This window comes from Somniosus microcephalus, chromosome 2, assembly GCF_052327205.1.
Source record: "Somniosus microcephalus isolate GS21.2 chromosome 2, FLI_Smic_1.0, whole genome shotgun sequence".
Classification (NCBI taxonomy): Eukaryota; Metazoa; Chordata; class Chondrichthyes; order Squaliformes; family Somniosidae; genus Somniosus; species Somniosus microcephalus.
Window position 1 is genome coordinate 116,179,637 of NC_140988.1, and position 14,516 is coordinate 116,194,152.

The window sequence follows — 14,516 nt, forward strand, 5'->3', positions numbered from 1 at the left end:
AATGTACTGTGTACAATTCTGGTCACCACATTACAGGAAGGATGTGATTGCACCAGAGAGGGTACAGAGGAGAGTTACGAGGCTGTTACTAGGACTGGAGAATTTTAGCTATGAGAAAAGATTGGATAGGCTGGGATTGTTTTCTTTGGAGCAGAGGAGGCTGAAGGCAGAATTAATTGACATGTATAAAATTATGAGGGGCCTAGATAGAGTGGATAGGAAGCACCTATTTCCCTTAGCAAAGAGGTCAATAACTAGGGGGCATAGATTTAATGCAATTGGTAGAAGGATTAGAGGGGGGTTGGAGAACTTTTATTCACCCAGAGGGTGGTGGAGGTCTGGAACTCACTGCCTGAAAGGATGGTAGAGGCAGAAACCCTCATTACATTTAAAAAGAACTTGGATATGCACTTAAAGTGTTGCAACCTACAAGACTACGGACCAAGAGCTGAAGAGAGGGATTAGGCTGGATAGCTCTTTTTAAGCCAGCACACACACGATGGGCCGAATGGCCTGCTTCTGTGCCATAAATTTCTATGATTCTCTGATAAGGCAGTTGGGGGTAAAAATTCGGTATCGCCCCATTTGGGGCGCAATTATTGGCCGGGCGCAAAGTTTAGCGCCTGTCGCTAATTATCGCCTCCGACTGCAAACTTGGCTTCTATCGCCCCTGGAGGTGATTGGAGCACAAAATCAAGCGCTGCACACCTGTCTTAAGGCGCAAAGGCTGAGGAGCGAGGCGCTAACTCAGAGCGCGGGCGCAGCGCAGGTGATGTCAGTTAGCAATGGAACACAGACACACTGGCGCCGGCCAGTTCGTAAAGTGGAGGGTCGATCTTGCTCTCCAGCCACACCCTGCTCATTGGAGCCTTGAATCTCAGCCTGGAGAGACCTGTGACTACATTTTACAGCCAAGGACTACGGAGAGGGTGAGAGAATGAGCTCAGCGCTTCAGTGAGCGGGCCTTGGAGGCTCTGGTTGGCGCGGTGGAGCGCAGAAGATCTATACTCTTCCCTGAGTGTGGCAGGAGGCCTTTGCCGCACGACTACAGAAGAGTGTGGAGGGAGGTGGCTCAGAGCATCTCCTCCAGGAGCATGGTGCCCAGGACCCATACTCAATGTTGCAAAAAGTTCAACGACCTCACTCAGGTCATCAGGGTGAGTGGCTTTTTTTCAATACCTCTCCATCCCTCCATTTCAACCTCGCTCTATGGCCAGCGGGTCTTAAAACCCCAATTCCCAACACTCATCCAACACCTATGGCCCTCTCATGTAACACACATGCACATTCCACACCTTGCATACAGTAAGGGCTATTCAACTATGGGAGGCACATTAGGCAAGACCATGGCTGTATATTTACTCAGACGCCGTCCTTTTTCTTGCAGGCCAAGCTATCTCATAATAGAAGACATCAGCAATGGACGGGTGGAGGGCGGCCTCAGCTGCAACCCCTCAGCGATCTTGAGGCGTGCGTCCACAGGATTGTGGCAAGCCAGGTGATCGGTCCCGTCGCTCCTGGAGAGGCCGACCCCGTTCAGGACTGCAATGGTAAGCTCATCACCTTTTTCTCCTCTCTCATTCCACTTGTCGCTCACAACACCAGCCTTTGATACTTTCAATCCAACTTACAAAATCGCTGCACTCCTTCCTCCCTTACTGACCGCTGTCCTCACTCTAAAGCCACTCTTGTACCTCCCTGCTTTCAGAGGGTGATTCACCAGCTGAGGAGACAGGCCCTGAAGCTGCCAGTGGGAGCGAAGCCGCAGGCGAGGAGGAAGAGGAAGCCGGAGCATCAGCGCCACCCTCTCCTGAGGAAGCCCATGTTCACACTGGAACCACGTCTTCCCTGGAGGGGAGCAGGGGGGAAGGGTCTGATGAAGGTGAAGCTCCAGGACCCAGCGGGCTGCAGCAATGCAATGTGGCTAGGGAAGCTCGGGGGCCTTCTCCCCGGAGGGAGAGTAGGCCAGCGAGTCCTGCTGCACTGGACGCAGAGGAGGAGCGGCTCATTGCTGAAATGAACACCCAGGCGGTGGACATGCACACTCGTTCATGGATACAGTGGGAAGGGTGCCCGATTGCATTGATGCACTGGCAAGGAGTGTGGAGCACTACGCTGTAGCACAGGCAGATGCCACGTGCTGCAATTCAGTCACTGGCTGCCGTGATCCAATCTCAGACTGGTCTCATGCAGAATCAGATTGAGGCCATGCAAGCACTGACTGTAGCCATTGTCGCTGGCTCGGACACATTTCCCTGGGGCTCTCACCGCGCCGCAGCAGGCCAGCAATCTGTGCTCCAGCAGATTGCTCCAGATGCTGAGGTGCTGCCCCGTGGGAGTGCAAGTGTGTTGGTCGGGCAGGGAATCGCTGTCCTCTCTCAAGATGACAGCATTCCTGCTGCCACCACTGTCACTTCCCCATTGCACTTGCCACCACCTGTAGCCCAGACTGTTGCCGCCCATGCAGAGTTGGTGCAGTCTATAGCCGGGTCCTCCAGGCCCAGAGCTGGTCGAGGGGGTCCTTCAAGGGCATCTGTAGTCTCAGGTTCTGACAATCAGCAGCCTTCCACCAGCCTTACTGCAGCCACTGGGGCCCCATTACAGAAGAGCAGTAGGGTGGGAAGGGGGGAAGTGCGCAAGGGAAGGAGATCACCCTCGAAGGGCAAAAAGTAGGAAGTGTGATGAAATGTTGGTAAATTTTTTATTAAAGGCCGAGGTTCGTGTTCAAACTTTTATTTAGTGTTTTGGACATTACTTCCAGGTTGTGAGAACCAGCAATGTTAATAAATGATTTTTTGTGTTTATTTCTATTAGTTTGTCATGAAGAAATCACACACACAGGGCTCGATTTTAACTCAGGTGCGGGGAATTGTCAGGTTCCCCGAATTTGGTGTTTCCCACACGAATCTAAATGGGTCTGTGAGATTGATGCAATTTTCACTCAATTGGCCAATTGATTTCCGTGTGGGAAGCCTTGGCAATTGAGTATTTCCAGTCAGAATGTCGCAGAATATGTCGTCATCATTGCTGCTGCTTTTAGGGCCCACAGCAAGCCTTGCTTCTTCTGCAGGCTTCCAAACTTCACCATTGAGATGGCACAGGAGCCTGCAGGAGCAACGGCCAGCAGGAGGGCAAGAGCTGCCCCCAAATTTGATGAGGCTTCACTCCAGGCATTGCTGGATGGTGCTAGGGCCCACAGGGAGGTCCTGTTCCCTTCTTCACGGAGGAAGAGGCCTCCCAGTCAGACCAAGGCTGTGTGGCTACAGGTGGCTGGGGAAGTCAACTCCTTGGGGCTCACACGGCACACCTGGATGCAGTGCAGAAAAAGATTCCATGACCTTCATCGCACTGGAAAAGTAAGTACTGTATGAAGTTTCCATCACCCTCAATCTGATCCCCATTGCCTTTCCTCACCAGCACTCAGCTTTAGCAATCACTTCCTCCACATCCAACTTGACACTCACATCCATGCACCCTTACCCATTCCCTCTCTATGCTCACATTCACATAACTATTCCACCATGCAGCCCTCACACTCCCTCTCACTCTGATGCTTTGAACACAACTGACAACACACAGGGAGGACCCTTGGTCTTGCAACCTCACTCCATCTTTGTCTCCTTCTAAGTATCTATGCTAGGCAATCTCTGCACTCACTCCTTCATTCTCACTCAACCTCCACTTGTCTCCCTCATTGCAGGAAAAGAGAGCTCACAACAGGAGAGAGCGAGCCAGGACAGGAAGAGGGCTGCCCTCATTAGCCCAGCTCATGGAAGGCGTCCTGGAGATTGTCGGGGCTGACATAGATGCGGGAGTTGGGGAAGGAGAGACAGGTGCATCCCCGCAAGCTGGTGACAGAATAGTTTTCCATCTCTCTCATTGGCATTGTATGAGTTGCTGATAATGATTCTGAAGCTACATCATATGGACTTATGATCATCTGCAAAATGCAATGTGCATGTAACCTTGGCATCACATCTCTAACTTTTTCCTTGACTCCCCCACAGGACCATCGAGAGCTCCCGTCCCCACTGTGCAGGAGGAAGATCCTGAGCAGCCAGACTCCTCAGAGGAATCTGCAACCTCTGAGGGCGCAGCATCAGCAGAAATAAGCGCACCCAGCACCAGCGCAGACACTCACACCTCGGTTGGACCTTCGGGGCATAGAGTAGAGTTGTCACCTGGTGTATCACAGCTCACAAGTGAGCATCAGCAGATTGTGGAGACAGGGACAGCAGTGGAGAGTCCTCGTCGGAGGGCGCAGGACTCTGCCAGCTCGGCTCAGCTGCATGTTGACCCTCTGCCTCTGGGTACATCCGTAAGATCAGAGGTGATGGAACTCCAAGCACAGATGCAGGAGTCTCTGGCAGGTTTTGTCTCTCGGGTCGCTGCAAGTGTGGAGCGAATGGAGGAGTCCATAGCGAACATGAGCAGAGCCTTTGTGGAGTCATTGGCGCATGAACGCATCAACACGGAAAGGATGGCTACCTACGTGTAAATGATTGCTGCCTCCGTGGTAAGGCTGGCTACGGTAGAGGAGAGGAGGGCTACGGCCATGGAGGAGGTTAGTCGCCAGGGTATGGAAAACATGGTCATTGTTCAGAATAGAATGACATCTCTTGAGGAGCGATGGGCATCTATTGAACAGAGAAACCAGACCTTCATGGAAGTCCTTCTGAGTAGGACTGCCATTGCAGATACGGGTCCCCATGGCCCCCCTGATGTGCAGCAAGGTGCTCTCAAGCCACTTGCAGGCACTGAGGGGGACCTGACCCATGAGAGGGAGGTTGGTGGCAGACATCAAGGAAGTGGGGGCTCCTCTCCAAGTGCTCACACTTCCATGCCACTGCAGAGCTCTCAGTCAGAGCCCCGCCGGAGTCCATACCCAATTGAGATAGACGTCTCAACTCCTGCACAGCCGCAGGAGCAGCAGACTGCTGACGAGCCCTCACAGGCTCGCCACCCAGAGGACGCCCGCCAAAGGTGTCGAGACAGGAGCAGCAGGAAAGTGAGCAAGGGGCCTCCACATCTGCTGAAGCCACAGGGGAACACTACGTAGGAGCATGCGTAAGAGGAAAATAAAGCACAAATAGTCACAAGGGTAGTCACTTGGGTGAAATTTTGTGTATTCTGTAAAAATGCCATCAGTTGTTTGTTTTGCATAAAAATTCTGATGTCAAGTTCTGCAGTTGTGGTGTGTGTCATTTCACGAATGGGGCTGGAGGTCCTCTAATGCCAAGAAGGGAAGGAAAAAAAGGCCTCCCATGCTTCTGGTAGATGCCTCAGTTGAGGAAGCACTGAGTGAGGCTGGCGAGAGGGGTTTCGCAGGAGGTCACACTGGAGAAGTGTGTGAGGCTCCAACCTTCCACAGGTGTGGTTAAGCCTGGTAAAAGTTGCCCCAGGCCTGAAACAACAAAGTCCTGCCACCTGCAAATGATGGCTGATCAAATCTCCTCTTTAATGGTTGACCTGCAGCTGATAGTCAGCCAGCCAATAGTGTTCACGCCAGGTTTCACAGGCGTGATCCCCACCAGGCGTGTTTTACATGGGAAAAGGGTTAAACAGGCAAGCGCCTGTTAAAATGGGGTTATAAAGGCCAATGAGTGCTGTTTAAGGGCCCTAAAGACCAGTCCCTCCTGTTGCAGGCGGGACTGATTCGGGACCATCAGACACGTCTGGGTTAAAATGGCAAATGGCTAGGTGTCACGAACCAGGCGTGGGGGGTTCCCGACCCCCAGGTTTTGCGATTTTAACCCCCCACACGCCTCAAAGCCCACCTGATGGCTGAGTTAAAATCAAGCCCACAGAGTTTGTAAAATAAAAAAGTTTTTGTTTTCAAAATGTACATGTTTGGCCTTTGGAATCATTGCTGCCATGGCTGGCTTTGGGGTTGCGGGTTGCTTTCATTCATGTTGTTCTCCATGCCAGAAGCCATTTCCTCAGTAGGGGCCTAGAAGCGGCTTGTTATCAGTCGTTGACTGACAGTCCTTGCAGTTTCAACATTGTGGGCCTCCCTCCTGCCTTGGTGCTGCTGATGATCATTCTCCTCCTGTTCCTCCTCCTCTTCCGGTGGTACTCCAAGGCCTGGTATTGGTTGGGTCCTGAGGATTGCCAGGTTATGAAGCATGCAGCACACAACTATGAAGAGGGTGACTCGCTCAGGCGAGAACTGCAGGACTCCTCCTGAGGGGTCCAGACAGCGGAACCGTTGCTTGAGCATGCTGATCGTCTGCTCAACGATGTTCCTGGTGGCGGGATGGATCTCATTGTACTGCAGCTCAGCAGGGGTGTTGCGATTATGGAGCGGTGTCATCAGTCAGGTGCACAGTGGATAACCCTTTTCTCCGAGGAGCCAACCACTTGGCTGATGCAGTGCCTGGAAAAGTTCTGGCACAGCAGTCTGGCGCAGGATGAAAGCATCGTGGCTGTTGCCAGGATAGCGGGCATTGACAGCGAGTATCAGCTGCCTGTGGTCACTGACCAACTGGACGTTTAAGGAGTGGAACACTTTGCGCTTTCGGAAAACCTTTGCATTCTCATGCGGTGCCCGCAATGCCACATGCGTGCAGTCAATGGCGCCCTGCACCATGGGAAGCCCGCTATCCTCGCAAAGCCCAATGCGCATTCATGCGGTTTGGCCCGGGTCATCAGGAAAGAGATGTACTGTCGTCTCCTTTTATAGAGGGCATTTGTGACCTGACGGATACAGCAATGTGTAGTGTATGTACCTTGAAGAAGGAACTATATTCTGCAGCCCCTGTATACTGCAGTACCAGTAGTGACCACCCCTGTATATAAGGCTGTGTAGTAACTTTGTATAGTAGTTCCAGTTTTGTCTCCACTCAGTAAACACCTGTTATAACCAACTTCTGCAGTCCATGTCTCAATTACACACGGACGTTACATTGGCGACGAACAGATCCGAACTTACCTACAGTTCTGCACCACCTCACGGGGATCCATCCCTGAAGCGAAGTTGTTAGAGGTCGAAGCCAGAAGGAAGAAATCAACAACAAAAAACAGAAGAAACGGGCGTCTGATTCATCGAATTCGAAGATTTGCAGGAGAAGCTGTCGAGAGCTGGGCTTCGTTCTCCAGTCTATGGTGTTCCAGCTAATCGGGCTGGTGGCAGGTAGTACACTGATCCTTCCTGGGCTGCGGCGGGCTAGAGCTCGATCGGGTGGCTTTTCAACGGGGCCGAGCAGCGTTGTCGGGAAGAGGAGAGAGAGAGAGAGGGTGGAGCACACAGGGCGCGGCTGGTGCTACGAAGCCGGGCAGCGTACAGACCCGAGAAGAGGGAGGAAAGTGTCCCATAGGGTCTGCTCTGACGACGGGAACAGTAATTAAAATAAAAGAAATTAGAAGCGCAGAAAGCCGCGAGGAGCTGCAGTTTGCCACGGGGACCGCGGAGAGCGGCGTTGGCAGCAGCGCGGGGGGAAGTGCGCGAAGACCATAGGGCGTTGCCATCAAGGCATAAAAACGCCAGCAACAGCACTGGCAGCAGCGGAAAAGACAGAAATCGCGGGAGGCGCCATCTTAATCCAGCGGGGAAGAAGGCAAAGCGCGGGAGGCGCCATTTTGTTCAATCGGGGAAGAAGGCAAAGCGCGGGAGGCGCCATCTTAGATCTCCAAGATGCCGAAGACTGGCAATATCACTGCCTTCGATAATGCAATGGAAGACTGGACCACGTATGTGGAAAGAGTCGAAGTATATTGCAAGGCAAATGAAGTAGCCGATGACAAAAAGGCATCGGTACTACTAAACTTAATGGGCGCAAGAACGTACGGCCTATTGCGGAACCTGATCACTCCAGTCAAACCGATGGAGAAGAGTTTTAACGAAATTGTTGATATCCTACAGGAACACCTAAATCCTACACCATTGCTGATAGCAGAAAGATTTAAATTCCACAAGAGAAATCAGCATAAAGATGAGAGCAATGCTGATTACCTTACGGAACTACGCAAGCTATCAAAGCACTGCCAGTTCGGAGCAGGACTGGCAGATACCCTACGGGACAAATTTGTCTGTGGACTCCTGAGTGAAGGAACCCAGAAGAGGTTACTCTCAGAGAAAGAGCTGACGCTAGATAAGGCTTTCAGCGTGGCAGTATCGTACGAAGCAGCAGCAAGGGGAGCTGCGGAAATACAGCAAAAGCCACAGGAATACGGCACCCATGAAATGACACGGGGATTTGAAAAATGTTATCACTGCGGCAGAACAACCCATGACCAGAAGGACTGCTGGTCCAAGGACAAAACATGCAGGCAATGCGGAAAGATGGGACACATTGCACGAGTTTGCAGGTTCGGGAAGAAGACTAACGACAACAAAAAGACTACTAAGGAAAAGTACAGGAAAGTACATAAGATGACGGACAGTAGTTCCGAAGACCAGAAGAGCGATAGTGAATCCGGGAACAAGAGAGTAAGCTGTCTCAAACTACACAACGTAATCACAAAAGATGATCACCGAACCATTTGGGTCACCCTCACGATAGCAGGGTCCCAAGTCAAAATGGAATTGGATACAGGATCAGCCCTGACCATCATGAATCGACGAGACTGCGAGCGGCTATTCTCACACATACCCTTGAAAGACACATCCATTGTCTTGAAGATATATATGGGGCAGAAAGTATACCCCAGAGGGAAAATAAGGGTGCCTGTCGAATACAACGGCAAGGAAATACAGAAATTGTATCTGTACATACTGCAAGATGGTGGACCACCGTTATTGGGACATGAATGGATCAGAAAGATAAGTTTAGACTGGCACTCCATTCAGGCACTGACTGTGGCTGGTAAAAAGGATGACGACGTCACACCTGGACGATTGTCAAATATCTTGGCTAACGCTAAAGAGGTATTTCAACAAGAACTGGGAACTCTTAAAGGCGTAACCGCCTCGATAAAAATAGAAGAGAATGCAATTCCCAAGTTTTTCAAAGCAAGACCGGTACCGTATGCAATTCGCCCAGCCGTCGAGGCAGAGCTGGAGAATCTGGAGAATGCAGGCGTGTTAACTAAGGTAGACTGGAGCGAGTGGGCGACACCCATCGTTCCTGTCATGAAGAAAACGTTAAACAATAAGTCTGAGGAGCCAAGGAAGGTTCGCATCTGTGGGGACTTCAAGGTGACTGTGAACCCAGTCCTTCACACAGTACAGTATCCTCTTCCGAGGATAGAAGATATTTTCGCCTCACTATCTGGAGGGAAATGTTTTACAAAAATTGACCTAGCGCAAGCATATATGCAGATGGAGGTTGAAGAATCCTCTAGGAAATATCTCACGATAAACACTCACAAAGGTCTTTACCAGTATAATCGACTGGTATTCGGTGTTGCATCAGCTCCGGCTATATGGCAAAGAGCGATGGAACAAGTCCTGCAAGGGATTCTGGGGACTCAGTGTTACTTAGATGACATCCTAGTGACAGGTGAAAATGACAGTGAACACCTTGTCAACCTAGAGCAGGTGCTCACTAGGCTAAGAGAACATGGGCTACGAGCCAATCGCCCCAAGTGCGAGTTTTTTAAGAAACAAATATCGTATTGTGGCCACGTGATTGATGAAGAGGGGTTACATAAGTCCCCTGACAAAATTGAAGCGGTAGTTAAGGCTCCAGCGCCTGAAAATGTGTCGCAACTGAGGTCATTCCTCGGATTGGTGAATTACTACCATAAGTTTTTGCCGAATTTGTCCACAATTCTGCACCCACTGAACGCCCTGCTACAAACTGGAGTAGCATGGAAATGGAGCGATGAATGTAAGCGGGCCTTTCAGAAATGTAAAGGCCTGATCACTTCAGGAGAAGTATTGGTTCACTACAACCCATCACTACTGATAAGACTGGCGTGTGATGCGTCTCCCTACGGCGTTGGAGCGGTACTGTCACATAAATCCCTTGATGGTTCAGAGAGGCCGATAGCTTTTGCGTCACGCTCGTTAACTGCAGCTGAGCATAACTACGCCCAGATTGACAGAGAGGCCCTCAGCCTGGTGTGGGGGGTGAAGAAGTTCAATCACTACCTGCACGGACAGAAATTTACTCTACTAACTGATCATCAACCTCTTGTCTCCATTTTCAACCCTCAGAAGGGCGTCCCGATAATGACAGCACAACGGCTACAGAGGTGGTCCCTTTTCCTAGGGGCACACCAATATGACATCGAGTACAAAGGAACTAAACAGCATGGGAATGCTGATGGATTGTCGCGCCTACCGTTGCCGACGGTGGAGGATGCACCTGCAGTGGATCCTGTGGAGATATTCCACTCGACCATAGTCGAATGTCTAGCTGTGACGAATGCAAACATAGAAAAGGAAACACGAAATGACCCGACACTCTCCAGGGACTATGATTTAACGGTGAAGGGGTGGCCAGCACATGGCGAACCACTGTTGCCAGCATTGTCGCCGAGAAGAGAACAGCTGTCAGTGTGCCGAGGAACCTTGATGTGTGGATCCAGAGTAGTAATTCCACCCAAATTGAAGGATAGAGTGCTCAATGAGCTTCATGAGGGTCATCTAGGAGGGGTAAAAATGAAGAACTTAGCCACAGCGTTTGTGTGGTCGCCGGTAATCGATAGAGAAATCGAAGAGATGACCAAGAGCTGTACAGGATGCCAGAAGGTCCAAAACGCCCCACCACAAGCCCCTCTACATCCATGGGAGTGGCCCTCATCTCCATGGCAAAGGGTACACATTGATTTTGCTGGTCCATTTATGGACTTGATGTTTTTAATTGCGGTGGATGCACATTCAAAGTACCAGAGGTAATAAAAATGTCCTCAACCACCACAGAATAAACTATCACAGTCTTACGAACCATATTCGCCAGAAATGGGCTGCCTGAACAGATTTGCTCCGACAATGGACCACAGTTTGTGTCTGAAGAGTTCCGGAGGTTCTTAAAGAACAATGGTGTTAAGCATTACACATCCGCCCCATATCATCCAGCCACCAATGGATTGGCTGAGAGGTTCGTTCAAACATTCAAGAAGGCTATCAAGGCAATGTGTAATGAAGACATACCCCTACAACACAAGGTGGATAACTTCTTGTTTGCCTACCGGAATGCGACACATGCGGTTACCAACCAAACTCCAGCCATGATGTTCTTCAATCGAAGACTAAGATGCCGCTTGGATTTGGTTAAGCCAAACATCAGAAGAGATGTGAAGAACAGGCAGTTTCAGAATATGAATGAAAGGCCAACCAGGAGTTTCAAGATAGGTCAACCAGTTTTGGCCCGGGACTACCGCACAGAGAAATGGCAGCCAGGAATGATCTGCACACGGCAAGGACCTCTAATGTATACTGTGGACGTTGGAGAGAGCATTGTAAGATGCCATGCTGACCAGATTCTAGAGTCACTGGAAAACGTCAAATCTACACCACGATCCTATACACCTGGTGATGAAACCGAAGTACCAATTGCATCTACCTCAGAATCGGTGATATTGGAAGCAGACGAACAAAACAACGACGTTGATCCCGAATCAACTTTGCCAGAAGAACCTGATACCCCAAAGAGGCGTTATCCGGACAGAATCAGGAAGCCTCCTCAAAGACTGAATTTATAATTGATTAACTTCAGCTAATGTATATAGCAACTGTAATTGTAAATATGTTATTTAATTATTAATCGAATGTTATGTACTGTTTAGCTAAAAGGGGAGGAATTGTAGTGTATGTACCTTGAAGAAGGAACTATATTCTGCAGCCCCTGTATACTGCAGTCCCAGTAGTGACCACCCCTGTATATAAGCCTGAGCAGTAACTTTGTATAGTAGTTCCAGTTTTGTCTCCATTCAGTAAACACCTGTTATAACCAACTTCTGCAGTCCGTGTCTCAATTACACACGGACCGCGAACTGGGAGATATTGGCGATGTCCCCAGGTTGGTGATGCTTGAAAGGAGCCGGTGGCAAAAAAGTTCAGAGCCATTGTAACCTTCATAGCCACCGAGGGCGCTAACGGGAGGCACAAGCCAACCAAATTTTTCCCCCTTGAGCTTTAAGGGCTGGAGACTGCCTATTTTTGAATGATTTTTAATTTTCTTTTCAGAAGGCAGTTCGCCTTTAAGGGCTCAAGACTGCTTTCAAAAATGGGAGCCTTGCTTTAAGAAAATGCAGCCTCGCTCCAGGGACGCAGCATTCGGCCTCTTGCTGAGCACACAGCCTGAAGCTGCGCATTTGTCGCTAGGCTGTGCACAGCACCAAATCAACGTGCTGCCTGCAATTTTTAAACAAATCTCGCCCCACGGTGCCACCACCCGTTTTCGGGCCTTATCGAATTTGTAGGCTGCTAATTCTGTACACGAAGTGGCAAGAGCAGTAGATATTATACATCTCCTGAAGTGACATTAGATGTAGTGGAATCCTTTGTATTACAGAGTGGTACCTTATAATAAAATGGAGGATTATTTGAAAACAAAAGCAGAAAAAGCTGGAAATACTCAGCGAGTCAGGCGGCATCTGTGGTCAATAAGAGATAAGTCAGTCGATAGTTCAGGTCTTAAGAGCCTTCCTCAGGATGTATGTAAAGAAAAATAGACCCAATTCAGGTATAGGCATCTCGTGCATCCATCTAAGACAAATCTCATTACTAGAGGTTTTATGAGAAAACAGAAGATTCCCCAGACAATGCTGGGAATGAATAAAGGCACTATAAAATAATTGAATTTAATTTCAGTCATGCAATGTTTGCTATTTTCAATTAGTTTTAATTTTGTTGTATAATGGTAAATATGCACTGGAATTTTAATTTCATGGATGTTTATCATTTACAATAGCAGCCAATTAAAATACTGATGTAAACAAAGCATTTATAGCATTTACATATAATAAAGCAAATGGAAAAAAATCAGACCTTAGTTTAATTTAAGTTTTGAAATTGAAAAATATCACTGATGTCAAGCAGATTTTGCAAAATTCATGCAAGAAGCATAAAAATAAATTTCCAGCAATAGTGAACAATTAAATTGCAATAAACTTAGAACGAAAACAATAGGGGTAAGCTTATGAGACTCGGCTCCCAGTGGATCCTCATTAGACAAGAATGTTATAGGTCCATCTCCGACCTGTATCCCAGTGTAGTAAGTCTCCACACTGGGAACAGTGCGTTCCAAAGTCACAACCTATAGCCTTATGATCTCTTACCTTGATGTCTCTGAAAGCAGTAACACCACTCATTGTTGGAAATGCGACCATCTCTGTATGTGTCACATGAGTTGAAAAATGGTTTCATGCACTGGTCATGGTTGTCAAAATAAATGCTTCCCAGCTCTGACTGATCAAGCAGCAGATCATAGTTTGTGTCCAATCTGTTAAACATCCATCCAAGTGAGTCCTTGCAAATGGGTAGAATGCTGGTGTCAAATCCTAAGGAATAGAGGGAAAACAGCAAATGATCTTTTTAAAGAATAAAACTCATTATTTATTAGCTAATGGTATAATATGCATTATTCACATTAGCGACAATTGTGTAAAAGTAAAAATTATCCAACTGATACTTAGCAATAATACAACAATGGGATTTCACCAAGATCAAAAACAATAGCTGAGCACCTAAATATGCTGCTACATTGAGAAACATTTTTTGTTGCTTAGTATACACATACACACCATCAGAAACTTTGCAGGAGGAAGACATTTAGAAACATGACAGCAAAAAAGACTGGACAGTAATGCAACATAACCTTGGGTGGGCCATGGCAGATGCATTGAGGTTATATTCTGCATAACTCAAACTGAAGCAATATGGGCCCATAATTTTCTGTCAAAATAACGGCGAGGCTAATAGCACTCACTGTTATTTATTGCACAAATGCTACAGCAAATTCAGGTGAGGGCAGATGCGCGGTTAAATGTAGAAATCCAAATATTGCTGTCCGGGTTGTGCCGCTCTGCTGTCAGCTTCCCGAAAATAGCATCTCACTGTCTGGTTCGCCAGTGAAATGCATTAAATGGCATTAAGTTGCTGTATTTGCGCAATAGATACGAACTAAACTGCCCATTCCAGTCTAAGTACCTTTTTAACGGCGTGATAAGTGTTAATTACTGCCAGTGAACCTCTCTGGCACTGAAAATTAACTATTACAAGGGTGGAGTCTCATTCGTTCAGGATTTAATTGATGCAGGAGATATAATTTTTTTTTTAACTTTGCATTTCTGTCTCTTTTTTCTCTCTCTTAATCCAATCTTTCTTTCCCACTCTTCAGTTTTCTTTCTGTACCTCGGTTTGGCATTGAATTCACCCATTATAATTTACACTTCCTTCTCAGTCAATGCACTATTTCTCAATTCTTCAATCTGATTGGTTAAGGAGATGCACAGTTGCTTTCCCTGTTCACTCAGGTCCCAGATGCTCTGGGGGGAATTTTAGCAAACAAAAACAGGAAGGTTGGGTTTGGGTCAGCGGTTAAAATTTTAAAAATCTGAACCTCGACCCCAACCCACCTCCAACTTGCTCATTTCCAATTTTTACGGAGGCGGGACAAGGGGCGGGT

The 14,516-nt window shown here is 48.3% G+C and overlaps 1 protein-coding gene across 6 annotated transcripts in view; it reads right to left on the reverse strand.

Moving 5' to 3' along the window:
- The window catches only part of spock3 (SPARC (osteonectin), cwcv and kazal like domains proteoglycan 3), an 818,297-nt gene that overhangs the window by 22,481 nt on the left and 781,300 nt on the right, over nucleotides 1–14,516 (reverse strand). For all 6 annotated transcript variants that reach the window (XM_085962121.1, XM_085962113.1, XM_085962105.1 and 3 more), the window contains one exon: nucleotides 13,168–13,389. In XM_085962121.1, the coding sequence (XP_085818247.1) occupies nucleotides 13,168–13,389 (222 nt within the window). The remainder of the gene's footprint in view (nucleotides 1–13,167; nucleotides 13,390–14,516) is intronic.